A 25,422-nucleotide genomic window follows, 5' to 3' on the forward strand; every position below is an offset into this window, starting at 1 on the left:
TGTATAGGTGCGAGAAGCAATGTGAAAGGACAGCAGGAGCAAGTGGACAATTTGAAATTCCAGTTACCTACTTCAGAAGAGGTTATAGGGGAAAAACAGCAACGAATGATGAGAAAGGCAATGAAACTGAAAAGTTCTGCATGCTGAGAATATGATTTTATAAATATCTTGTCACAGACAAAAGGTGCCCAAGAGAGCCATGATTCTGCTCTGTCCTTCTACATTTGGATATTTTGGACATTGCCATTTTTTACCACTGACAGCAGGAACAGAAAAATTACTAGCTGCTATGGTTTCCTTGTTACCCCCCCCAGACAGAAAGTTTTAGAAGCCTTGATTTAAACATATGAAGGCACCCCCTTGGAAGCCACTGATTATATCCATCACCACACGAACACACCCATTCTGAAAACTGAAGGACAGACCTGAATTTTGAATATATCACCTCTGTTCCAATCTCTCTTATGATTAAATGTGTGTTAAAAAATAATAATTCCACCACAAAGCGTCTACATCAGTTTGGTTTTAAGCAGTAAATTTAAAGTATAAATTTGAGATAGGAGGTGGGAGTTCAGAATTTAGAGATAAATGTCCGTAATTAGAATTTGAAGGAATTTTTATTTTTATGACAAGGTTACCCCAGAAAATGATTTCCAATGGCAGTAAAGGAGCAAAAAACCACTCTGATTAAACCTCAGTACATCCAAATCCATAAATTAAAGAAGACAAATAAGGTGGTCTCCATTATTCCAGCTCTTAAATATTTTAAAACCAAGTGCCCAACAACAAGTCTTTGTTGTTGTTGTTGGTTTTGGTTGGGTTTTGTGTTGTTTTTGTTTTTTAATAAAGAAGCAATTCCGAACAACCAAGAAACAAGTGAAAGCTAACACATACAATTAAAAGTAAATGCAGTTGTTAATGTTACTTACCCGTTACTCTGTATTTGTATTGTGACAAAGATGGGGAGACTTTGGTTGTTGTTGTTGGTTTGGTTTGGTTTTTTGGCATGGCCTAACCATTACTTGAGATGAAATTGTAAATAACAGTCTCTGTGTTTTACTGTTAGTGATGTGCAGCACAATGACTGACACCGATACAGTTTGCTGCAATACAGATCACTGAACATGAATATTTTATTAACATACTATTTTAATTTTGATGTTGTCCCCTTAAAGCTTTGAGATGGTTTCCCGTTCAATTTTTTTTTTTTTGATCAATCAAAGCTAGATGGTAGATCCATCCACAAGACACGCAGACCCTTATGTCCGAGGGAAAAGGAACCAGCAGAGAAAGCCGCACGCTCAGCCTATCCTTCTGACTACCGCATCTCATCTAAGGGCTGCCTTTACTGACTCTACTTGCGGACAACCACACTATTGCAGCTGAACAGATTGAAAAAAAAGAGTTATAATGGAGAAAGCAGTCGTTTTGGTGTATTTTACGGTGTGGCCTGCATCAACAGGAGGAGGAAATGTTGATGGATGTCACACGGATTCAACAGTTTCTTCAAAAAAAAAAAAAAAGAGCTATTGCTACAGCCATTAAATTCTGGTTCAAATGATAAACAAGCAGTTGCAATGTTGCTAGTGTTGATATTGCTGTCACATTACAAACACAGCAGAAGGGCCATGCCCTAGCAAGACAATTGTACCTGGCTGTTCAGAAATACCTACCACAGTTTTCCTTTTAATGGGCAGGTGGCCTGGGAGAAGATAGGAGAACTATATAAACTAAAGCAAGCATTCCTATCATGCTGTTTTAGAAACTGAGTCAAAAATCCTTCATCTACAGCTGGCAGATTACCTTCTCCTGATTCCAAGTCTGAACGGCCTTCCTGCAAGAGATTTCTTTTGATGAAAATGCTTAAGCTTTTGAAAAATTAGAACTGATAAGAAATAAGCTCTCAAGCCCTGTACTGCACAGCTGAAAGTGCCACAGGCTATCGCATGCAACCTGCAAGGAGGGATCTTTGTCTGCAGCAGGGCTAGTGCCAGGAGGCTGCCCCATCCCTATGACCACAGAGAATACCCACTCTTGGTTTGGGCACAGGCTGGATTTTCTCCTTCTAAGATTTGTCAGCAGACCTGATTAGTATTGCTAAAAAATCCTTCAGCATCAGTAATGATTTATGTTAGAGACCCTCAGTGATTTCCCAAATAGTCTGTAAATCTTTTCTGCAGATAACACCAACACAGGACAGTAATCACTGGCAATAGGTAATGCCTGCAGCCATGCCCTGCTCCTACAGCACCTGCAGCTGGTCCCCATGCCTAATCCCTTCGATCTTCCTCAGCCAGGTCCTGCTGGAGAGCTGGAAGGAACTGCATTAACTCACCAATATGGTCCTGGTTAAAACAAACCCCACTTTTCATTAATGCTCTTCATTTTGAATTGACACTTCCATGGCATCATCATTTCTAGATCACCTAACCAAAAGCTGCTTTCTGAATTCTCAAGCAATGTTATTAGGCAGATAGCCACAAGTAGCTGGTCAATTTGGTGCAATATCACCCCATTCATCTCATTCAGCTGAAACTAGCTGAACCTTTACTGGAACAGATGCAGTCCTCTGTGCTGAATGAAATGCAATTAGACTCCTGATTGCTTTCTGACTTTGGGACAGAGTAATGAAATAGTAGCAGAAGCAGATCAAATTGGGCATTGCACTCAAAAAAGGAAAAACAAATTCTTCTGTTTGCAATAAACATATTACATATAAGTGCAAAACATGACTTTTTTCTTGCTTCAAATAAACCCACATATCCTCCCAGACCTCACACTAAGACAGCTACTCTAGGGAAATGCTGAACAGACTCAAGTAATAGCTCTATAATAAAAAATAGATCTGCAGACAGAGCTGGCTGTGTTCAGCATCATCAGAGCCCTTCCTATTAATTATTTATATAGCACTATAGATTAGCATAGTACTTCACAGAAATAAATATGAAAAAAAAGAAAGAAGTCCCGTCTCACTAACACAGGGCAATGGCTGAAGCTTGGCTCACCTTGTTAGGAGTGGTGAGTGGTCTTAACCAGGTAGTTGGAATTACATAATTTGTATGTCACATTATATAAAAAATGTCATAAAAGAAAAGAAAGTCTTTGAGGAAAGGAAAGGGAAAGGGAAAGGGAAAGGGTCTGTGAGGGTTGAGAGTTGCCCATTGATCTAGGCCTGGTTAACATCTGTTCAAATCAGTTTTGGCACAGGGTAAATAGTATGAGTGATTTTAAAATCCCAGTAAGGATTTGACTAACTTTAACCCGTATACTCCTTTTAAGATCTGACAAGTCAATAATGTAAATTCTTTATAATCTCTACACTATAGCATTAATTAATTTTCTATTAAAATTCTGTTAAAAACCTGTGAAGTGGGCTGAAATCCTCAGCACACAGAAATCAGTGAACACTTTACTGGGATTATAAATGCATCACTGTGTTGTGTTTTAATAAGTGCAGATACAGTTGATTAGATTGTCCCCTTTACAGCAGAAATTTGTGCTCCAAACCAAAAAGATAAAACTGAAGAACCCAGAATCCTGCTCTTGCACTGACGCTGTCAGTGAAGTTAGGCTGCTCATCACCTCTTTTAAATTCAGTTTTTCTATCAGAAAAATAGTGACTAGCTACTTCCACTAGCCTTATGATGGTTACTGGGATTTACAATCTCATAGTAGTGCTATGAAGATTGCATTGGCTTTGAAGATTGCCAAAACTACCTCGGGCACTGTCAGATGTTTTCTTAGCATAGATTTCAGGGAGGAAACAAGAGCAGGAAGAGGCAATCAAACATCCCATCCTGAGAACATCTGCTTCCAGTGGAAAGAAATGCTGCTTTGCTTTCTTTCTTTCTTTCTTTCTTTCTTTCTTTTTTTTCTACACATCTACAGCTGGAAAGCAAAACTACTACTTTGTAGTCCTCCAACTTTCCACAGACCACCAGCAAATTGCTGCACAGAACAGCTTGGGAATGAAACTCAGAGCTGTATAACTGCAAAAGCATTAAAGACAGATGTTAGGAACAAAAATGTATAAATGCATTAAAAGACTTCTTGGTATTAATAACAAGTATCTACCAAAGAACCTTTAGAAAACTGTCTTGAAGTGAAAAATACAGGGGAAAGCTTCATCGAATCTTAAAATAATTTGGGACGGAAGCGATTTATGGAGGTGATTTATTCTAAACCCCTGCTCAAAGAAGAGGTAACTTGAAAGATAGATCAGTCCATGCAGGGTCTTGCCCATGCCTGATTTTTGTATCTCAAAGGACAGAAATTCCCCAGACTCTCTGGGCAATCTGTCCCAGACTAAAACACTATTACTAAAAAGTGTATATAAACAACATACGTAGGAAGATTTACTCTAACATAATATCTACACTTACATATTTGCATATATTTTGTATCTGCAGTATATACAAATAAATAATAATGTATATATAGGCAGCATATATATATCTTATGCCCACACACACGAAAGAGAGAAAAAACCGCAGCAGTGGCACTACTACCCAGCACTAGATTCCATTCCCAAATGAATGATGACTTTGAGTAATGGAAAGTTGGCCCATTTTTGACAAGATTCTCAGTCATATCCTTCAGAAGGCGATGGGGCAACGCAACCTCGGCCATGTAGTCCTGGGATGCCTGCCACTGGCACATCCTCCCACATCAGAAGTGCTTCCCAGAATGGTTCTGGGGAAATGAAACAATTCAGGATGACAGCAAATTATAGATACATTGAAAAGCAGAAATACCTAACTCTCCCTTCTTCACTTGATCTCATTCCAAACTGTGGGAAGTACTACATCCTTTCTCATCCATCCTCCACATTGTGGAAAGGCTTTGTAGTAATTTGGGATTAGACTCCTCCACAGCTCAAGTTAGTGGAGTGCTCCACAGGATGGGGACCCTGACTACAGAAATCCCTGCCATAGAGGTGGGAACTCCAGTTTCTAAGATCTTGAGTTTTGCTGGTTTAAAAAAAACACATTCATTATACTGTCTCTGGAAGGCCACTTGCACGCCCAGGACCCTTAATGATATGTTGGGCTTCCTACTACCCAGTGGGCTAATGCAAATCTTGGGCCCATCCTACGCTTCTCCTGACGTTCTCAGACACCTTCAGCAATTTCTGGGAGGGGCCCTGAAACATCTACAAAAGTAAGGAATTTTGGTTCATTTTAGTGGAAAATATGTTTAGAGTTGATATAAGGACATTTTGACTATTTTAGGTTTCATCCTAAACAATGTCTGTTTCACAAAATGTTAGGATTTTCTTCCAAAAACAAATTTTAGGTTTTCACCAGCTGTTCACACAGACACTAGTCTCTTCCTTAACAAATGCTCTTCATATCCCTAACACCACTAGCTGTGGGGTGAGCAACTTCACAAAAAAGAGGTGCACCTGTAGAGTGGTGACTGGGTGTAAAATGCTAGACAAAGGTTAAGGGCTGCATCTTAATTCTTTTAATTAATCCATTATTTGGTTTCACTAAAATTTCCACCCCGTGTTTTCCAAGAAGGGGTTCACCTATCCCTTTACCTGCATATGCACACACATATGCAGAGTTGCACATATCTGTCTCACTATAAACAGCCCCCAGCACTGACTACATTTGCCTCACTTTCCCCAATAACAAGTATGAGATTAGATTTTGTTGGCTCAATTAATATGGCATCTGTCCTCCGCACCCTATAAATCATCACACATGCAACAAGGGCTTATGTTCTCGCAGTAGTATTGATCCACAGATCTTTGGGTTAGGAGTAAAGCCTCTGTAATTACTTTGGATTACTTTTTTTTACTTTTTTTTTTCTTTTTTTTTTTTTCCATGTCTTGGAACACTCGCTACCGTGCTTTAGTGTTGTTATCACTTAGCTTAGTTAGATTTGGAGTTCTGGTCCCCCAAGAAACACCTTCTACCTCAGCCTGGCCTGCCCATGCTTGGCATCAAAATCAGAAAAAGTCATTCTTTTACCTTCTCTAAGGATTTGATAACCTCTTCACTTTCCTTAGCCAGAGGTGTTTTGACCTTTAATTAAAAGGAAAATTTGTTGTCTTCCATTCAGAAGGCAGCAAATAATGAACTCATTAAAATGAGGTTAGTGTTCAGGCCTTAGAGCAATAAGAGCTGAAGTCTCATTAGCAGCTAACAATCCAGAACATAGCACATAAATAAACCTAATATGGCAGAGCAAAATGCCTTGGTGCATTAAATTTGAGCAGAATCAAATGTTTACAGTCAATGATGTCTGGGGCATGAAGTTTTAATGTACTTAATAAAGGAAAGCAAATTGCTTCCTATTAGCCATGAAATGTTACTGCAGAAATCGCCCCAAAAAGTTTATTATGTAAATGAAGGAGAGAGTTATAATTAACAAGGACATAGCAGGAAAATATCACTTCTGCTTAATAGATACACCAATTATGAAGAATAAAGACACGACAACTTCAAATCTACAAAAGGTAATTATATGGATTAATGTAAGATACTGCTGAATGTAAATGCAATATAAAGAAGAAACTGTATCTTGTAGATGTCACAGAGAGAAGCCTTATTGACAAAGCAAAGAATCAATTAATAAAATGAAAGCCACAAGTTTTGAGAGATTCCTGGCAATTAAGTTTTTGTATTTGAAAGAACAACTTGGAATACTTGAGGAAAAAAAAAAAAAAAAAAAGCTATTTGCTTAACCTGGGACTGAGACATACCAGCTCGTCCATGTGCAAACATGCTCTGTGGTTCTTTTCTTGGGAAATGGTAATTATTTACCATGGTTAATTTAACTGTTCAGCAAAACAGCAATGGTGAGTTACAGCTATTGATTTAATGCAACTCTATGCATTCAATGGCAAAACGCTAATTGCATTTTCACAAGCAAATAGCCATCCTCTACTTACAACTCTTTTAAACCCCAGTACTTGGAGCAGAGGGAATAATCCCACTGACTCTGAGGAAAAGATGTATATTGGCAGATAAGAAGTAAATACTGTGGGAAATGGAAATATCCAGGCAAAATCTTCTCTACAAGATAAGATTTGTCATGCTTTTTTTCCCACATTCCTCTCTATGAATCTCCCTTCTCCCCCCAAAAAAATTGTCAGAGTCCCAAGATCACCACATGAGGGGACAGGGATGGGGACGGGTGAGCCTCTGGGGAAGGAGGGCTGCCAAGGGGAGCCGGGGGTGGCATGGCAGGACCCAGGCAGTGTGTGAATAGCTGTATTTGCACCTGGTCTTGGGTGTGATTTCCAGCTGTTAAAATTCAATAATCCTTCTACATCCTGCAAAACCCTTCTGTAAGTGCATTTAGAATACAATCTTCTACATCTCGAGTCCCGGAAAGGTTTCTAGCACCGGATGGCAGGGACACACAGATCCTCCAGGCTGCACCATCCAGGAACCCCAGAGACGCCGTTCCTGCCCACGCAACAGCTAGCCTTGCTTCAGCATTACAAACAAACAGGCAAACAAGCAGACAAACAAACAACCTATGAATGTGCAAGAAGGCTTAGGAAAGAAAGTTGCCTGCTCTTTTCCAGCCACAGCACTTTTCTATGCTGTGTGCTGTTCAGGGCTGTACCTGCAGGAGACAAAGCTTTCATTATTTACTCTAGAAAATTACCAGTGAGAGTGGTGTGTCAGTAACTAGCAATATTGTTTGAAAATATACATTAATTAAAATAGGCATGATAGACCCTAATTACCTAAATGGGTACTGGTTTTGGTATTAAGGATATGGAAGAAATTTCCCCTTCTCTACAGACAGGCAAGCAGTGACAAAATGTTTGGACTCAGTTGACAATATCTTCTTAGAATTAAAATGGGGTGAGGTCATGAAAATGAAGTTTAGCCACATATCATCTAAGTTAATATGCGTATATGGAAATTGCAATAAAACCAAGACTTCAGGAGCAAGCCAAATCCAGTCTGAGTGACAGGTTTGCCCTTTAGACAGAGAAAAATTCTTGACACACTGCAGGTTACAGGATTTACATCTTAATCCTAACTCTGTGTTTTTAATGAGACCTCGCTGGGATGGAAGGCTTCTGCCTATCTACCAGTTTTGTGATCTTATTGAGACGTGAGTGTGAGGGAAATTGGAGAGAAAAAATAAAGTGATATGATGTTTGTTTCACATACTTTCTATATGTTAAGCAATGATAATTTCTCAAGGTGATCTTTCTTCAAAGGAAAATTGAATTGATTTTGCTTAGCCCATCAGTCTTTCTCAGCATATATAAAATGCTCTACATAGCTTGGAAAATTATGTTCTAAAATATAATGACTCAGATTCTATGCTTATGACCTTAATGTTGTCAGTTTAGTGCCAGTTTTTATCAGCTGGGGATTTTCCTCAATGTTTTAACCAGCAGTGGTGTAAATGTCCAAGGTTTTATGTTTTGGTGACTATTTAGTTGTTATGTAGCATGCAGATAGAGTGACATGTGAAATTGTCACAGGAGTGAAATAATCAATTTATTAAATACCTTGCAATACAAGCTGGAAACCATACCACTATCTTAATATGCAATGCTCAAGCATACAACTTACCGTCATTAGATTGCTTTATCATTTCCTTTACCAATGTATGCAGCTATCGCTGATAACCACTGTTGTTTTACATCTTCCTTAACACCCAATAAATGTTTCTATTTAAACAAACAAACAAACAAGGAAGGAAGGCCACTTTCTGGCTATCTTTTATATTACACTCCTGAGCTGCCTGGCACCCAAATGATGCCATTCCAGAAGGTAATTGTTAGCAAATGAAGATTTCAAGGAGACTTGTATTCCAACATGCATGGTGTCTATGTGTACATTGTATTAGCATGTGGTCAGTACTTTTAGGAAGTTAATGGCCTACAACGAATGCTGACAGTAGCTGCAGTGCAAAGGAAATATGAGAAATTGTGCCACCACAGACCTGTTTTGTTTAGCTCCAGTCTGGATTAACATTGTATAGGCCACCTAGCTGCAGATTAGCCTCTTAACCTGCTGATTCACCATTTACAGTGGACTGACTATACTTTTGGTCACAAGTCACTTGTTCGTTCTTTTCTGACTTTCTTCCTTTCTTTCCTTCCTTTTCTTTCTTTCTTTTTTCTTTTTTTCTTTCTTTCTTTCTTTTTCTTTCTTTCTTCCTTCCATTCTTTTCCTTTCCCTTTTCTTTTCTTTTTTCTTTTCTTTTTTCTTTTCTTTTTTCTTTTCTTTTTTCTCTTCTCTTCTCTTCTCTTCTCTTCTCTTCTCTTCTCTTCTCTTCTCTTCTCTTCTCTTCTCTTCTCTTCTCTTCTCTTCTCTTCTCTTCTCTTCTCTTCTCTTTCTTCCTTTCTTTCTTTCCTTATACCAGTAGGTTGAGCAAAAAAATGATGCTATTTTCCTGTAATGTTAAGTGAAATTCCTAATGAACATATTAAATGTAATCTTTTCAAATGAAAGGAAACATTAGGTGGACTTGGACTGTGTGTAAACCACTGCATTCACTTTGTCTTTGAACTGTGCAAGAACATGAACATTCAATCAATAGAAATGTTATTAATAGATAATGGGAAAAGTTCTCAAGAGCCAAATAATGGAGACATGGAAAATTGATGAAAATAGAGCTTATAACCCATTCAACATTGGCAAGACCAATAGGGAGATAAATGCACTATCCATCTTGCATATGTAGCATGTCCAGATTATGTGGGCTGGTGATTCAAAGCAGACATCTGAGCAGTAAGGACTATCTTTAGAAGCAGTTCAGAGCTGACAATCTAACAATAGAGGTAGATAGCTCATGCAGACTGAACCACTATCTTTTTCTCTGTTGGTTGGAAATATGTCCATGAAAAACTGGGTAGGTGATGAAGACCTTTTCCTCTGTTTTGTTTAGACTAGTCTTATCTTTTCCGTGAAGAGAATAAAAATAATCAGGGATTTAATTTCAGACATGAGAAAAATGGACATTACTTCTACCATAGGTTAAAATTGGAGTTTTACACTTAATCCTGAATTAGGTCTTAAGAAACAATCAAAAATGTTTCTGCAGGTAAGTAAATCCTAATGCCTCCACATCTGGATGGCAAGCAGTATTCCTAATTTTACTTTGTAGTTTAAGCACATTTTATCAAGCCTCATTAATAACCCAAAATAAGTGTGACTTAGAGATTTAGTATATTGCAGACTCTCAATTGGCTGGATTCAAGTCCTGCCATAGATCATTGCAAATAACATGTAGTATCTTTGTCCATGTTATAAAACCATCATGTACTTCAGTACTTAGATACTACTACTAGCATTGCTAGATCATCAAACTCTGATGCAGAAAATTAGGCTAACTGTAATAGTCTAGGAAGGAAGGAAGGAAGGAAGGAAGGGAAAAAATAAGAATGACCCTAAAATAAAATGTGAAACATTTAATAAGATCTTCTTTGTTGTATCTCCTCAGCTGGACACAATTTTTAAAATGAGGCATACAAAAAATTAATATTCATTTTTCTAAATGCATGTTAATTTCTTATTTATTTCAGGCTTTACTAGAGACTCAAAATTTACTGCGCACTCAGGTTGCAAATTTTACCTTCAACCTTGGATTTTCAGGAAAATTTTACCACACAGGTAAGAAGGAACTTCATGCTCTCAGGTAGCTACAGATAAATAGGTGACAGGATTTTAAACCTAGCTTTAAACATGCCCTTTTTAAATAAAACAGTAACTCAGTGGAGCAGTTGGCAATATGTGCTCCAGTATTTTAGCATCCAGGGTCTCATTCACTGCCCACTGGAACAATGGTAGGCTATGGATGAGGTTCTTAGGAATATGTAGATGTCATTGGTGCTTTTCTGAAAGACGTGTGGTAGTAAACCTTAGGGTTATAAAGGAAGCAAAGGAGCTGCTAAGATCTCCATAATTCTGCACAATGCAGGACAGCAGAGAAGACATACTAGGGTTTTACCACTATGGCAGGTATGATGAAATATAAAACACTGAAAAAACCATGTCTCATAACCTCTAAAGAGGCAGAAGTATTTTAATGGGATAAATTTGATTTTGCTAAGACTAAAGGTAATCTAGCTCAGCAGTCTGCAATTGGGAGGGATGACAAAGGTAGAACCATTCGATTCAGAAATTCATTCTTATTGCAAGAAAAAGGAAAACAGGATGAAAAGAAATTTGTATTAAATGGATATTGAAACCCTGCTACCTTTGTACTGCACGCAATAAAAAGTTGCACACAAGCACCATGTCTCTGTGGAGATTAGGTGCTTTTACATCTCCTATTTATGACTCCTTTCTCTCTGTTGGTCCATTTCTCCATAGTGTAATGTCCCCCATTTGTTTTTTTTTTTTTCTCCTCTCTCCCTTCACCTTCTCCCTAGCATTTTGGTGCAGCTCCACTCAGGCTTCCTTCTGCTGTTGCTGAGCCACATTGCTCCCTAGTACTGCCAGGGCAAAAAAAAAAAAAAAAAAAAAAAAGACACATTTTTTTTGCAGACTCACTGCAATGGAAACATCTACTGTCCTCCTTTCCAAGCCTCATACTGTACCCTTCTCACCTTTGAAGACCAACTCCAAAATTCTCAGCTGTCAACACATTCAGCCACATCTAATGACACTCCTTGCCTGAGTGATGCTAGGGAGGCCAAGAAGCTTATTTAGAGGAGAGGTGGAGGCACTGGAGCAGCAAGAAGATGAGAGAAGTTTAAAAGCTAAGAATGATGCAGTCCAAGCTCTAACAGGCCACAAAGTAGCTGCAAAATAGGGCAGCCAGGTGAATGTCTCCCACTGCAGCGTAGGTGCAGCAATACTCCCTTTTTCACCAGTATTTGAACGCGATCCAGGTGAGCTCGTCCACCTCTTATGTCTCCATTTCACTAGGAATTAGAAGAGTACAAAAGACGCTGGGAGAGGGGCAGATGAATATTCTTTTGAAGGATAAGTAGAGAGAAGGAAACCAAAATTATTTATTTGTATCACTGTTGCTCTCAGGCACCACTGAAAGTCCAGGATGTTTTCCCCTCATGCAGACACATAATGCTAGGCAACTGCTGCCCAGGAAACCTTACAGACTAAAGATGTAGGTTGCAGAGTCTGAGAAAAATGAGAGGTAGAGAGAGATGGAATTACTTGCCCGGAGTCATATAACAAGCCAGTGGCAGACCTGTGATTAGAGAGCAACTTCGGAGACAGACCTTCAGTATTCTGCTCACTTCATCTTGACCTGCCTGTATAGTTATTCCTTCTGGAGATTAATTGGACATACACGTAATACAGCAAAATAAACAAAAATAGCCCAAGGCTCTGAGCCACTCTAAAGCACGAAAGCAGGATGCTGCTCTATTGTGGCCATCTACAGAGTAAAGCTGGCATCAGTCTTTTCAGTGTCCACCACAGAGAAAGATAATTCAAGGAAGGGAGGAGGTGGGAAAGGAGATAATTTATTGCAAATATTACAACATCCTGAGCAGTGGCTGGCACAAAATATGCAGCCTTCCTACCAAATCAACCCCCTGACCTTCCCATAGATTTTTTTCTTTGTCAGTCCCAATCGCTTCCATATGCCATTACTGTTTCTTAGTGGAGCCTGTTCCTACCAGTCCACAGGTTTGCTTGCCCAGCTGATATAACACTGACCAATTTCAGATTTACTGCTGCTGTAGAGAGAGAAAATAGGCAAATGTGCAAGTGTGTGTGTGCTCTGAAGGATCTCAAGGCTTACCAAAATAGCACAAAACTACTTAATGAGTTGAAGCATGCCATTGCCTCCATTAAGGGACACGCTGCTCTCTGTACTCAGTGAAGCATCTGAGATTTTAAGTGAGCACTTCATTTACAAGTCAGTGGCGGCATTTTGTCATATCAGCTTAGCGGAACGATTCCAAAGTATTCTCCATGCAGTATACACTTTATTGACTCATTATAAATAAAACATGTAAAGGTATTCTTTAATTACTGTAAATGTAGCTTGTTTACCCAGAGAGGCTTTTAGTATCAGGTATTCAACATGCTTTATTAGCGCACCGAGATTGCTGTGCCTTATTGACTTCCTTAATGTGTGATTTTGCTCTCCTTTCCAAAACTTGGATCATTTTAAAACTACAGGAGGGAGATGAGCATGGGAATGTGTTGGCAGATTAAACAGTTATACATTTTCATCAAAAGATGTTGCTGACATCTGTACTACAAATACCAATCCTAGTTGGTATGCCTTCATACCGGTACAACTGAAACATTAGCGTCACTGCTCCTCATCTTAATGCCACCAATGTTTTCTTCTGTAGCACAGGTAAACTAAGCACTGTAGACATGATGCTGATAGCAAAAAAAAGAAAAAAAAAAAAAAAAGAATAGAACCTCTTGGTTATACTGTTTTAGCAAACATCTTCCTCTTGTTTATGCTGTGGCAATAGAAATTAAGGTGTTCTCAGGATTCGCATTATTTGCATTTAAGATTTCTAAGATTATTGATAGCAACTTCAAACTTAGTTTCAGTTTTGAGCTCAAGAGACCTCTAAGCTACAGTTGTAGCTTTAAATGTAGTATTATTTATTATATGCAATCAAACTTTGAATTATTACCTACCTCTGCAAAGTGCATACTGTCTCTCAAAGTAGGTATATGTTCACCTCCTTGATTGTACACCTGTTGCAATTTTCAGATTTCGTATAAAAATTAAGATAGGAAGTCACACAGAGAATACTGATTATACAAGAAATCAAAACTTCACAATTCCTTGTTTTGCTTTCAGTACTTTGAATAAAGGATTGGGAAAAATATTCAAACAATATAAGCACTTAATAAATGTTCCATTAAACCCTTGAATTTTTTAAATACATCTACTTAAGAATTTATAAAAATTAAAAAACTTTTTTTTAAAGGCTTGTGAAGAAAATTATACTCCAAAAAGTGAAATCTCCATGAAGTGTTAAACTTCAAACCTTTCTGTTCCAGTTCTGCCATTACAGGGGGCTTTTGTTTGTAGAAACTTGAAAGCGTTATGCTTTACTTTGTTTTATCTTTGCTATAATAATATAATAATAATAAAGAAAAACATAAATTGCAAATTTTGATGAATTGTATCTAAATTCACAAATAAATTAGTAGGGAAAAAATGTGATATTAGAATAATTTATTTCAAGATCCAAACTCTACTTTAAACAACGATAAGATATTAAATTATCCATTGACCTAAATCTTATGTCAAATGATCATAGTTCTTTACATACTTGAAATATGCACTTTTTTTTCTCTTCATCCCTACCTTCAGTTTTCTAGCTTTGGGTTACCAAAGAGCTCTTCAATGGCTACACAGACTCTTACCCTTTTCTCTTCTTCCTGTTTTGAAACCCTACATTAAGTTTCTCCCCTCTGATCACATTTCCCCGGGTGGGTGCAAGTGAACCACATACCCCAAGAAACAAGAGAGCAGTCACTCAACAGATGCACCATACAGAAGTTTTGCATGATGGAACAGACAGGGCAGCCATCGGTCCTTTCTTCTCAGTAAGGAATTACCTAGAAAACAAGGTTGTTTTCTCTTTTCCAGAAGCACTCCCATCCATGGGAGCAACTTTATGCATTCTTAGAACTTGCAGAGTGCTACAGGGGGGAGTAAATTGATTCAGTGACACTGGGAGAAAGTTTCAAAGCAATGCTCTCCTTGTGTAGCACCGTTCTTCAAAATACATTTGCAGATGTGAAAAAGAAAGAGCTGAAGTTCACGCACATCTCTACGTGTTCCTGCTTCATGCCACAGAAGTAAACAGTGACATCTATGGAATATTTTCTTCCAAAGAGTTTTGCAGACATTGAAAGGCTTGTAAAAAGAAAGCTATGTTTGCCTCAGTAGACTGATGTTGACAATTATTTCTTTGGAGCTAAATAAAGGTATTTAAATTAAAATGATAAAGGAGCAAGACAGGAGGCTGCAATAAACTGAATATCGTTCAGTAATTTGAGGGTGAAGTTAGTGAAATGTAAATTTGCCTTCCCAATTTGAAAAAGCACTGGAGACATATGCTGCAGATGGTGGAAATAGCACTGTATAATTTCTCAAATGGAAGGTTTGCTTTGTTATAACCACACATGCTTGCTTCTGCCTGAAGCAGATACTCTTCACTAACACAGGAATTTTTATTCATTTTACTTAGAGATTAAATGTGGCAATAATGGAACACTGAACCATAGGAAACAATGTGTAGAACCCTTTTGCAATTAGTTACTTGTTTTTTACCTAATCGTATTTGAAATTATTGCAAACTTCTTTCACATTTTACCAGAAATGATCAGATTTCAGTTTGCTGAGGTTTACGGGGTAGCTATAAGTGAAACTGGGTTTTAGCAGGACTCAGGTACACAGCACTCTGCAATGCCATCCTGGCCAGCTACATCTGTGCAGTACCCACCAGGACCAAGGCAGGTGGGTACAAGTCCATCCAATCCTTCATCTTCATGGGGAGCCTGAACTAAAAACTTGTGTATTACATAGAACAACAATCCACCCTTAAAATTAAATTCCTGTTAGAATTCCTATCAATTATCAGAGCGTCAGGAATAGAGAGTCTGCTAGCACACATAGTATTTCTTATTCCTCCTGTGATATGGTAGAGCTTGTCCATAGCATGGTGAGAAATCAGAGCCAAAGACATCAGGTTCTATAGCAGCTTCTGTCTTGAGGGGAAAAACAAATAATATTAATAATAGTATGGGCATTTTCTGCTGTTACTTTTCTATTCCTTTTTTTCTTTTGCAGGGACTGAAGAGGAAGATGAAGGTGATGACCTGCTGTTGAGATCTGTGGATGAGTTTTGGTGGTTTCCCCATATGTGGAGTCACATGCAGCCTCATCTTTTCCACAATGAGTCATCACTGGTGGAGCAGATGATCCTCAACAAAGAATTTGCACTAGTGAGTAAAAGTTACCAGAAGTTTCACCTAGGATACCTTTACATATAACTTGGAAAGCATAGTTATAATGTTTATTTAGCATATATTAATGTTTATTAAGCATATATTGTATGTATGCTTACATAGGTATAGAAATAAGGCTGCAAGATTGGAAAGCCAGCCCCAAAAAGCCTTCCATGACTCAAACTTGGGCTGAATTTTGCCATAGCCTTTTTCGCTGGCACAGGCTTTCTGGAGAGGAAGCAGCCCATCAAGCAAGCAGCCTTGCAAGAACATAGGGAACAGAAGCAGTGAAATCTCAGCAGATGTCAGTTGGCCTTTTGAGCTTTAGGAAGGGGATTATACACAGGTTATCGGCTTCCTGAAGTTTGGTGCAAACATCTTCAGAGGTGAGGGAGAAAGTTCCAGTGAACTTTGTGAAATGTTATATATGGTTTGTGAGAAATCTTGAAGCTAATGAGGTAAATAAGTGAAGCTGCTGGATTTCAGAGTGCTTTTTTTAGATGATCTGTTTGAAAATATGCTTTTTACATAGCTAACCTGTTACTAGTGTTTATAGATAATGATGTTTCATTTTTGCTTGTTTGTGTTGTTAGCTTACAAGAGCCATCCTTCTAGCACTGCCCAGAGCTCAGAGTGCTTGTACTCCGAGGTCATGTGGAAACCATTTAGAGTCCATTCAGCGTAATTCTACTGGGTTATGCAGCATGACAAAGAAAGCTAAAGTCTGTAAATGCTCTCTTTGGAAAAGACACTGTGGTCTTTCTTTGACAAGGCACAGGAATGCCAAGTAACCAGTGCTACTCAAAAGAGCAGATCAACACGGTGTGGTTTTCTCTACCGCTTAGGGAACAGAGATCTCAGCCCTTCACAGCTCAGAAAGGCCAGCCAGCAGCTGCCCCTTATCCCCATCGCTCACATAAGCCAAGATGGATCAGGAAACCAAGCAAAGACGGATGCCTAAACAAGCAGTTGGAAGAAATTTATTCCCTTGTTTATGAAAATATTTTCCTAACAACCTTTAAAGCACATTCATTAAAAATGGCTTAACTGTTTTCTCTTCACTCCAGGCTTCCCCCCTTCCTATCTCCTTCTTTGTAGGGTATTAGCACAGAGGTATTTTGGATGACTTTTCCTTTCCACAGGTCTGTGTTACTGTCAGTTTTCATTCCTGGCATGGCCTGTTCATTCATTTTGTGTGACCTGGGCAAGCTGTTGCAAAGAGTCCTAAGGGAACTAAATATAGCTGAGATTTTAAATGCAAGAGTAATTTTTAAATAATCTGTATCTCAAATACACATCGTCCGTTCATCATTAAACCTATGGGGAAATTCTACTATTTTCAGGCAACGCGATGCCTTTTAGGTCAAACCACCTTTAGGAGTAAAATCTATAGTGTAGTCTGAAAAGAGGGCTTGTAAGACAGTGTTTGCTATTTCAGCTACAGAAAGATAAAGCCCATCTCCCTATCATCACTGAAGGGTAGAGTCTCCTTAGGGTGCCTATAAATAAGGGGCTGATGTCAGAGAACGGCTGCTGTTATTACAGCTTTATTTCCTGCTAACATTTGGACAGGGGTTTTACCAACCTCTCAACCTTGAATCAATACGAGCTGTGCAATTTACTTATGAGAACATTTCTTTTCAAAAAGCTTCCTTTGAAGTCCACTCTGTGGGAGAAATTTGTCTTCCTGATAACATAGGTCCCAGCCATGACTCTGGAACAGTTTTGTACTCTCCCCTTCTTTCTCATCCTCATGTCTTATTTGGGAAAGGAGTTCCCTTTTCTACAGCTGCACTTCTATAAGTCTTCCAAAATTAGTGCAAGCTCCTTTTTATTATTCTTTTACTTCACAGCATAGATCCAAATTTAAATTACGGGTTCAGAACAGTACACAGAAAGTCTGCTTGGTGTTATACATCTTATTTGTGCTCTATTATCTTTATTTAGCATTATACTCAGGGGAACACAGCTTGATGTTCATACCATTTTCTCTCACATTTCCTGTTTATTGACTGTATCTCCCCACCTCCTGTTTTAGCTGCAAGTAGAGAAAACACTTTGTCAGTTTGTGCAAGGAAGGCTGCAATAATTACTTGGAAGTATGATCACATTCATTCTTCACCTGATGTATTTCTTTGTTCATTTTTTAAACACAGTAAGAAGGTAATGGAGTCTTCAGGATGGGAGAACAAATCATTATACATGAAAAAGAACAGTCAAGATTGATTTAACATTAAAAAAAAAAAAAAAAAAACACAGAACAACAACAACAAATCTGTTCATTAAGACCTGTCAGCTCCTCCTGGCATTTTCATTTTAGAAGAAACACATCACACTGACTGGAAACCTGGACTTTAAGGGCCTGGACTTTAAGATCCAAATCTCATCACAGTCAGCAGTTTCTCCATGCAAGGGAGTATGAGGCTCGGGAGAGATGTTGTTCACCGGGAGAAAGCATTTCATAAAAGGCATGTTCTTCTATGAGTGCCGGGGATTAAAGTAAGCTTAACAAACACAAGCCAGTTTATCTGAAACACAGTATTTCATGGATATTATCATATGGAGCTATAAATGTACATAAGCACAATTTTTACTGGCTCTTGCATTTACACTAGGCATAATCTTCGGTTTGCAGAAGCTTGAGTATACACACAGACTGCTGAATACAGGCAAGAAATTCAGGTGTTAGAGCTGGCAACTGGATAAAACACTCTTTTCCATTTTACACTGATATGTCTATTCCTCAAAGTGATGCTCTATAAACTGGGGGGTTATAACTGAAGCCTGCCTCAAACAGGTACATCACAAAACACATGTAGAAAGTCAGATATCTAAACAGTTTGTATACATCCAACTAGTTGCCAATTAGGTATCCAATTGCCTTGATTTGCCTTGATTTCAATTATACCTCTGTGGAGCTAGGGCTTAATAAAATCAACAGTCTTTAAAGGATTCCCTTACTTGTGAACTGCTTGCGAATTAAAGGAGACCACCTCTAATAAAAGCACTCTGAATGTTATGTGTCACAGAGACATTCACCATTCCTGCCGTTCCACACCTAGCTGGTGAGAGGAAGACATTTTCTGAGATCTTTCGTAAATGCTATTGCCCCACTGCTCTTCACCTGACAGGAAGCACAGGAAGTTTTGCTTACCTGGAACAGTGGCCTTGTAAAATAAATCCTTGTCCATGCGTGTCTGAGCAGTGGTCCTACAGCTGCCACCACCCATAGCCCCATCTCCACTGCCCTTGCTGCCACATCTCCTCTCAAGCACTCGCAATATCCTCAGCCTCAGAGGAGCATGCAACACCAGCAGAGCATGCTATGAGAACAGGGAATAATGACAGGAAACAAACACCTGGTAGGCTTTCAGGCAACCTCCCAGGGTGCTGCTATTTCAGAGGACATTTCACTTGTGTGGGGAGGAAGGCAGCCTGAAGCCTTCGTACTCCCCTATTAATTCAGTATGTTCGTACCTTCATTCTTCTCTCACTTCTTCTAGACAAAGAGCAAAGTTCCTTTCTGTAGATTTCTGTCTTCATCTCTGTTACCCATCAGTGCAGATTTACACCAGAAAGCCTAAACCATTAGACACTTCAAAACACAAGAGCTTTAACTCTGGTAAAGTAATTTGCAAACTACCCAGAAGTTTGCTATCCTAATGTCTTAATACTTCTGTAAATGTGGATGGTATATTTCAAAGCCCAACTAAAGGAAAATTACATTTATTTTGATTATAAGCTTGTTTTGACATGATTTTTGTTTTTGTTTTGTTGTTGTTTCTTCTTCTATTAGAGGAACCCAAAATCCTTTACAGATACTAATGGATTAAGCCCTGAATTAAGTTTTGCAAACTGGTAGCATCTCAAGTACTATTATTCTTGTATTTTTATAGGCTATGCAATTGATACAGAGCTAAACAATTGTGCAAGCAGAAGTCTCTTGTAGCACATTCAGAAAATAAAACAAATCAAGTTCTGATTTTCACTGCCATCCTTTAATCACAAGATATTCTTCCTCCCCCTCTTCTGCATCTTTATCTTAGAAAAGGTAGAATATTTTTAATGCAAAGCCTGTAGCTCTTTATTTTGTCCCTTGATTTGTTTGCTCAGTAATTATCTTCTGTGCTCATTTGTGAGCACATACACCCAAAGCATGGTAGAGATACAGCAAAAATTATCATCAACTGTAAAAACAGAGCTATGATCTGATATGAACAAGTGAGATACACATACACAAACAAATCAATTCAGAGAGATACATATACAAAACAAACAAATCCATTTAGACCCTCTCTAGTATCGCTCCTTGGATTCAATTTCCCGTTTCTAAACCAACCAGATTCACATTAGCACTTCCTCAGCCTAAAACTCTTGAACTGCCCAAACCACGAAGAAACCATGGGCTTTTAATATACCAATTAAATAACAAGAATAAAAACACCCGCGACCACATATGAAATGCAAAGCTCCTACAAGTGATGAAAGAGTCTAATTTGTCCCATTATTAATATCTGTAGTTAACACTAGGAATTAGAGATGCTCACTAGAGATTGCCTCTAAAAATATTCTAAAAGTGTTCTGCATATATAGGATAATGTTTCCCTGTACAAACAGGATGAGATTTATTCTGCCTGAATTGTCGATCTTCATTAGTGTTTTTATCCATATCAGGAGCATGCTTTGGAACAAATCACTAGAGCGCCTCTCCTTTCTCAGCTTTTGTTAGTACCACACACAGACAAGGAGCAGGCTTGGAACAGGAGTTGTGGTGGTACCTGGCAGACTGCTGTGCTGTCCCTTCCCACGTGGCTGCCAGTTCTGTATCTGACAGCGACAGCAGAGATCCCACTTTGCTTAGACCCGACGGGCACCCTACAGCCACTTGCCAAGTGAGCACACAACAGAGATGCAAAACAAGTACCAACATACAGAGCTAGTAAGAGGTTTGTCACACTTTATTGAAAAAATACTGGTGTAGAACTAGGAGCCAGGATTCAGTTTGATAAATCCACAATTCTAAACTGACCTAATCCTGTGACAGTAGTCCATGGCAAAATATGTTTGTCCACAGCATGCTCCTCCACCATGTAAAATAAAAACAAGCTCTGCGCTCTCACAGCTAGTGCTCCTGCAGGCCATTGACCCCAGACAGTTTTGTTATAGTTATAGTCACTCAAACCTGACATACCCTTCCATAAAACTAAGAAAAATATTTTAGCTTTGCACAACTTAAAACCCCGTCTCTTGATAATAATCACCTTTTGTTTGGTGAATCGTTTTGTCTAGCTAGAGAGCTTTTAAACAAGATTTTAACAGTTTAGAATTAACTGAAATTAAAAGATGAAATGTTTATTCAATAAAAAATTATCCACAAACATAAACAACGAGAACAGAAATCATGTGTCCATTAAGGCTAGAATACCACACATTTTTATGATTGCTGACAAGCACATAGTGAAATCATTTATCAAATAAAAGAAACTAAGTATTTTAAACCTACATAGTAACATATAATCTCTTACAGAGAATCTCACCCATCTGCAGCAATATTAGAAATATATCCCAGTGCTAGGAATATGCAAAGCTAATGTAAATCTTAACTTTGGAAGATAGCATCTTATGAAGTCCTACATTTATTCTATCATCTACTGTTGAACAAAGTCAAAAATTTTAGCAAACTTGCCTGAGGTTATATTAACTTTTTCACCTAAGAATTCTTTACATCAAAGAGAATCCTGCAGTTCCATTTACTGTATGAAAAGATCTACAGTAGACATAAGATTTACTGAATTAAAAGGTTAGTGTGGGGGGCTTTTCTATTCTCTCCCCAGTAATGTCCAGTACCAGATGTTTCTGTAAAACAAATCAATGGTGGTCTTTAAAAAAAAGAATGTCAGTTTTCTTATAGCATGTTTTTCGTTTTTGTTTAATTTTAGTTCTTATTGTGCTTCAGCAAGGAAAAGTAATATTTGGCAGAATCAAAAACTGTCTCTTTCTCAAAAAAACATCCTGCTAATATAAATAGCCAATTTTCCTGGCACTGTTTTTTCGTGTGTGTGTTTTGTTGTTTTTTTTTTAATTAAAATTTCCAACATCTACTCACAGAAAAAAGGCTATAGGAACTCAAACTTACATTTTGAAACTGCACCTACCCCTGAAAAGCAGTGCTAATTCTGCATCACCTGTCATCCATTCTTCAGCAGAGACTTTTCCAAATGCAGAACAAGTACACGCAGCACATGCTGACGTGGCGAATACAGCTTATTTCTGTACAAATAGGAAGGTCAAAAGTCTTCTCTTGCTTGAACAGAGATGATAATTGAGAGAGATAAGCAGCCTTGGCAGATTGCTTCAGCCTTTCAGATCACCTGTGGAAGTACCTGTCTTGCCAATAGGCTCTGGGTAAGGAAACTTTGAAGTGTGTGCAGACAAGCCAGGCTGCACTGGCAGGACTGTGAATTTCCAGTTCCCAGTGCTCTGGCTCGGGTGCATCAGCGTGAGTATGAGACGATGGCTCTCTGGGCTCTGCCACATGAAGCAGCTGCTGCTGGGGATGGGCTGGCCACATGCAGGCATCAGAGGAAGAGTTGGGCTGGAATTAATCTAATCCATACACCACGTCCTCACTGGTGTCCAAAGGACATGAGGTGTGCTCCTGGAGAGCATCTTCTGGTCAGGTCTAGACCTTAAAACAAGGCAGGTCACGTGCTCTCAGAGCACTCCATGATGCAAACCAAGACATGGGAAGAAGTAGAGATGACCGAGGGAATTTTTGCCAAAATTGCAGCAACTATTTTAATAATATTCTCCCCTATCTCCCAGGTTGTAACAGTGATTCTCCTTTAATATTGAACTCATCCAGGCATCACTGCAGCTTCAGCTTACGCTGTCACTTAAATTACAGTTGGAACTCACTGCACAAGAGAAATAGGAAAGCAAATTTAACCTGTACAAAAATAATGGCTGTGGTCCCAGCTAAAGCATGCTCAAGAATGTGATACTGTTCTTCTCAGTGCCAGAAAGGTCCAGAAGTTTTCCAAACTATGCAAATAAATGCACAAGGTCTTGAATGTAAAAATAACCTGATGAAATCTTGTAGGAAATTGTTCCTTAGAATAGACAAAATAAATACTCACTAATGGCATCTCCCATTTTGTGTGACAGTTTGGATCAAGTCCTTCTTGGAGTCAAATGTATGTTCCCCCTTTAACACATTAGTTCTCAATCCTAAACTAAATTCAATAACAAAATAAGAAAAAGGAAACAGAGCAACAGAAATCACTAAAAGAGGATATATATTTAATTTACCCAAGTAAATCGAACATGGAACTGGTCAAACAAAATCTGATTATGCCTTAGTTTTTCCTTCTTAAAGTTGTATTGGGTGTCTGAGTGACTGACATGTATTTATGTGATGAACTAAGTAGTGCCCAGGTTTATTCAGAGGCTAATTAGCTTTTTATATTGAGAACGTACAATATGCTGCCTTATTTTATTTGTGAATGGTAAATTACCATTTCACCATTCTGTTTCTATGGCAATACCAGCTGCAAATAGTAAGTAGATAAATAGGGTTTTGCATGTATTCATCCAGATACCTACTTTCGGACATATTCACAGCAGTAGTCATTAGCTATATCTCAAGACAGTCTTGCTTTACATTTGTGTATACTCCCTAACAGGTTTTGGTGAAGGTTGGCAGATTCAAGTCAATACACTATATCCAAGTGTGAGCATCATACACTCAGGATCCTGTTAATAAATAGCCAGACTTTTCAAAATCCCTTAGATATAACTTATTCCTTTATACACGTTTAAAGAAAAGACTAAAAAAGGAGTTGACACTTATTGTACAGCTACTCATCATCTCACCCTTAAACTGACTAATGTCTTTCAGGTATGTAACATTAATAAGCAGAAATTACACTTTTCTCTCAGTAAATTACAGAAGAATGAGTTTGGGTTTCTTTTTACATGCCCCTCCTCTCCCCATCATCTGGTAAACTAAGATATTTACTAATAAGCAATGGATAATTTTAAGTGGTTGCATTATGTGGTGTATGAACAAGTGTTCCTCATAGGGTTAATTTAATTTTGTCAATGACCCAAAAGCCTTTCTTCGCAAAGTACTTGAAGATGCCCAGCAGAATCTGCCACTCCCAGAGTTAAAGTAATTAAAGTTATTAGATAACATGGGCAAGAGGAAGGACAAACACATTATCTCACATTTTAACCATTTTCAGCTGTATTAGTTATATATGAGCATAAAATGGCTGATGTAGCTGTTCTCCTAGAAGGAGAAGGGAGTGATTTTAGTGAGCCATAGGATAGCAAAAGAGAGGAAGTTTTGCAACATTGAGAGCTGAGGCCACGGACATTGTCCCACACCGTGTGGTACTGGGAGTAAAACAGATGCAGTAAACACCCAGAGCACAGAAAGTGATCCAGCAAGAGCCACAGCAGTGCGACAGCCTACAGATCTGGAGATCCCATGGGAGAGCTGAAAAGGGCTTGGAAGTTGAAGGGTCTGAAGGGGCAATGGAGGAGTGGCAGAACATAGCCTTTCTTCCTGGCTGGTGACAAAATGCTGGGTGCACTTCTGAACATCACTCAGACCAACAAAGTTAATGACCTGATCAAATAATTTGATCTCTTAAAAACATCCCAGTCTTTAGACGTGGTTAACTGGCCCCATCAGATGGCCCCATCAGATAACCCCATCAGATGGGGTTTTCAGATAGCCCGTGTGAATGGGAGAGATTAGGAGCAGAACAAAGGCAGGAGCTATTCGTGAGTGAAGGCACATGCCCAGCACACCAGTACACTCACATTCAAGTGACTTTCTTAATTCCTTCTGCCTGCATATAACCTCCTCACTGTTCCATCAGAATATACTTTCAAGATAGCCTATAGATTATATCCATGAAAATACACATATTTTCCTCATAGAAACTGAACTGAATAAATATGTATGAAACAAAAGATGTCTATCAGTCCAGCATTTTTGCTACTACCCTAATGCCATGGGAAAATAAAAGCAGATTCAGAAGCTATAGGGAATATTTGGTTTTTGTTTGGTTGGTTAGTTGGTTTTGAATCAGCAAGGCATTTTGCTCTTACTCTGGTAATAGGAAACAAAAAATAAATGCCACAGCAACAAGTTTTTCTGCTTACTTTCTAATGCCATTTGATCACTTACTAAATAACTAGCATCAGCTTCCTGGATTACCTTTAAAAAGAACCAAAATAATAGGACATCTTAAAATGCACGCAATATGTAATCAACAGATAGGCAAACCTATTCCATATAACAGTAACACAATGTAATCCAAAAGGATTATTTATCATTCTGCAGTTATCAAACTGTAATTCCAGTTCCCTCCATCTCTCCCCCGTTTTTAGCGTGTGCTACATACAAATAGATGCAAGGCTGTCCAAGGACAACAGCTTCTCTGATGCTGAGATCTGCAGGGGAAAAAAAGAACTTTGAATAATTGCGTGTTCTTTTTCTGCTCCTAAATATATC

General features: G+C 38.5%; 2 protein-coding genes across 9 annotated transcripts in view; one reads left to right on the forward strand and one right to left on the reverse strand.

The window, feature by feature from the left end:
• Positions 1-25,422, forward strand: part of LOC308194816 (bifunctional heparan sulfate N-deacetylase/N-sulfotransferase 4) — a 164,473-nt gene that overhangs the window by 93,026 nt on the left and 46,025 nt on the right. For all 8 annotated transcript variants that reach the window (XM_080591231.1, XM_080591234.1, XM_080591229.1 and 5 more), the window contains 2 exons: positions 10,514-10,601; positions 15,736-15,890. In XM_080591231.1, coding sequence (XP_080447357.1) covers positions 10,514-10,601; positions 15,736-15,890 — 243 coding nt within the window. The remainder of the gene's footprint in view (positions 1-10,513; positions 10,602-15,735; positions 15,891-25,422) is intronic.
• The window catches only part of LOC308194826 (uncharacterized protein), an 82,908-nt gene continuing 75,538 nt past the window's right edge, over positions 18,053-25,422 (reverse strand). The window contains exon 4 of the transcript XR_013950899.1: positions 18,053-25,361. The gene's annotated coding sequence lies outside the window, so the exon portion shown is untranslated. The remainder of the gene's footprint in view (positions 25,362-25,422) is intronic.

The sequence above is a fragment of the Anser brachyrhynchus genome, assembly GCF_964034855.1.
Source record: "Anser brachyrhynchus genome assembly, chromosome: 4".
Lineage (NCBI taxonomy): Eukaryota > Metazoa > Chordata > Aves > Anseriformes > Anatidae > Anser > Anser brachyrhynchus.